The 2,768-nt window shown below is 35.4% G+C and overlaps 1 protein-coding gene across 1 annotated transcript; it reads right to left on the reverse strand.

Annotated features, from left to right (window-relative positions):
- Positions 1-361: 361 nt before the first annotated feature.
- LOC109257118 (olfactory receptor 2A12-like) lies at positions 362-1,315 on the reverse strand. The gene has a single exon (XM_019433088.1). The coding sequence runs from the start codon at positions 1,313-1,315 to the stop codon at positions 362-364; it is 954 nt and encodes a 317-aa protein (XP_019288633.1).
- Positions 1,316-2,768: the final 1,453 nt, after the last annotated feature.

Consider the following 2,768-nt stretch of genomic DNA (forward strand, 5'->3'; position numbering starts at 1 on the left):
AATGGAAAAATAGAGAATAAAATACTGTAAATTGAGTGGCTACAGAGGATAAGAATGTGTTGACCTGGAATTCATCGTGCAGGTCACAAACTATTTGATTGAGTTGATATAACAATGTTCTAACACTTAAAGAACAACTATACATAAATATTAACTCATGGGAGAAATCTGAACTGGAAACACTTGAGGAGATTTGTAAAAATGTAATGACTACTTTCATCTGGAAGTCTGCCAAATCCAAATTACTTGGGGTGGAGCTTAGTCTCATAGTATTTGGATATGAACACAGGTTAAAAAAATAAGCATTGCCTTAAACGCTTATAAGAATACTTATAAGAATGCTTATAGATTCATAAAGATTCTAGTCTGTGATTTGTTGTTTTGTTTTAATTTTGTATTTGCCCATAACTTTTTTCATACCCTCCTTCATTTCCTTGTTCCTTAGGCTGTAAATGAAAGGATTCAGCATAGGGTTGATGACTGCGTAGAACACAGAAATGAGTTTGTCTCCCTCTGCTGAATAGAGGGACTTGGGTCTTAAGTACCGGATCATTCCTGTTCCATAATACATGATCACAGCAATCAGGTGGGAAGTACATGTGGAAAAGGCTTTTTTTCTGCCCTTAATAGAGTTTATTGTCATCACAGCCACCAGGATGCGAAGGTAAGAGAGTATAATGAAGAGGAAGGGGAATAACACTGTTCCAGCCCCTCCTGTGGCCATTATGGTCTCCAGCAGGGATGTATCAGCACAGAACATATGAAGAAGAATGGGCAATTCACAGAAAATATAGTCAACAACATATGGACCACAGAGTGGAAGAATTGTGAGGTAGAGAGGCACCACTGAGGCAAAAAAGCCAACGGTCCAGGCCCCCAGAGCTAATGCCGCACACACAGACCAGTTCATGATGAGCAGATATCTCAGTGGGTAACAAATGGCCACATAGCGATCCAAAGCCATTACTGCAAGAAGAAAGCACTCAGTTGACTCCAGGAATAAGGTGATGTAGGTCTGAGCAATACAGAAGTTGTAAGATATAACTTTCTTGCTTGCGAGAAAATTAAAAAGCATCTTGGGGACCACAAATGTGCTAAAAAATATGTTGAGAAAGGCCAGATGACAGAGGAAGATGTACATGGGTGTCTGGAGAGAGAAATCTAGAATGACTAAAGTGATGACAGTTGTGTTTCCAAAGAGACTTGCCAAGTAGACCAGAGAGAATAGAAAAAAGAGTGGAATTTCAGTCTGGGGGTAATTGGAAAATCCTACAAGGATCAGCTCACTGATGACACTGAAATTCCCATGACCCATTTTGACTGTTGAAAGTTTCCTGCTGAAATGAAAGGAAGGCAAAAACCAAAAATGGTCTTATTTTAAAATTGCGACATTAAATCTATTCCCATATTACATCAACTACAATGCTAGAGATAAATGTATCTTAAGTTGGATAAACAATTATTTGTGAAATTTTGTTGGACAAATATTCTATTCAAAGGAATAACAACATTTCCAAATCACTGTCTGCATCATGCAACTGCTTGTTTTTGATGAATTACAGGGTTTTGGTTTCACACTGAGAATTTCTCCCACCTCTACTCATTGTATCATATGTACTACACAGCACACTTCTACATTTTACTAATCAAATATTAATATCCATTTTCTAAAAAGGAACTAGAGATTCTGCAAAATAAAATGATTTTACCAAATTCCTAGTATAAAATATAAGTTAAAAATAATTCCATTCTCTTTCTACTATAAGAAAAAAATCATCAATAATAATAAAGTTTACATTTAGCAAGACAAAGGATTGATTGTTTTGTTTTAATTCTTAGTTCTTATGGAACATAAATTCCAATGTCATAAAAGTACAATAATACACAAAATCTACTTATTTTAACTACTTTCATTACTTCAATATTAGAAGGAATAATATAATTAATCCTCTAAACAATTGAACTTCCAAATTTATAGTAATGACCTTAGAAAAGTAATTGTTTCAAAGCTAAGCTTTTTTTACCATTTTGAAGTCAGTGTGAAATTGCTTATGGGCCTATGTCTCCTTTGTGGATATATATTTTTAGTGATACACTTGTGTTCTTTATCAAAATCTTTGAATTAAATTTGCTAGCCTGTGCTTAAATGGAAGATATAGACTGGTTATATAATGTGTTGACTACCTTCCATACCACACACACACACACCAATGCTAGATGCTATTAACAAAGCACCACAACACTAACCAAATAAAAAGAAAGTAAAATGATTATGAGAATCTTTAATCTTATGAGAATATTTAAACACAAAGGAACATAAATGTAAAAGATATAGCCTGAAGTTTGCATAAAGTCCTTTAAACCCTCTGTACTCTAACACCTCTCTTTTCTCCACTAATTCATATTTCCAGTGTGTCTTTTTGTCCTGCCTTTATTTCTTCTTTTCTGTTATTTCCTTGTAGACTTTTATGTGAAAGACTTTCCTAGTCCTTTTTCTAATTCTCTATTGAATATTTTTTGCTGTTTGCACAACTTAAGTTACTAGGCGATCAGATCACAGGACTCACACAGCAACAAGACAGGGGGAGGGAAGGGTAGAGAGAGAGAAAGGAAAAGAGAGACAGAAACAGAAAGAGAGACAGAGAGAGGGAGAGAAAAACAAAGAGACAGAGAAAGAGAGTCCATAGGCAGAAACCAAGAGAGTGAAACACAGAGAAAAGGACAGAGAAACAAGAGACAGAGAGACAGGGAGAGGGAGAGAGATAGTG

Source organism: Panthera pardus, unplaced genomic scaffold, assembly GCF_024362965.1.
Source record: "Panthera pardus isolate Hobbes unplaced genomic scaffold, ASM2436296v1 HiC_scaffold_1, whole genome shotgun sequence".
Classification (NCBI taxonomy): Eukaryota; Metazoa; Chordata; class Mammalia; order Carnivora; family Felidae; genus Panthera; species Panthera pardus.

What these genes read in the sequence shown, in the direction of transcription:
- LOC109257118 (XM_019433088.1), bottom strand. Translation starts at nt 1,315, where the DNA reads ATGGGTCATGGGAATTTCAGTGTCATCAGTGAGCTGATCCTTGTAGGA.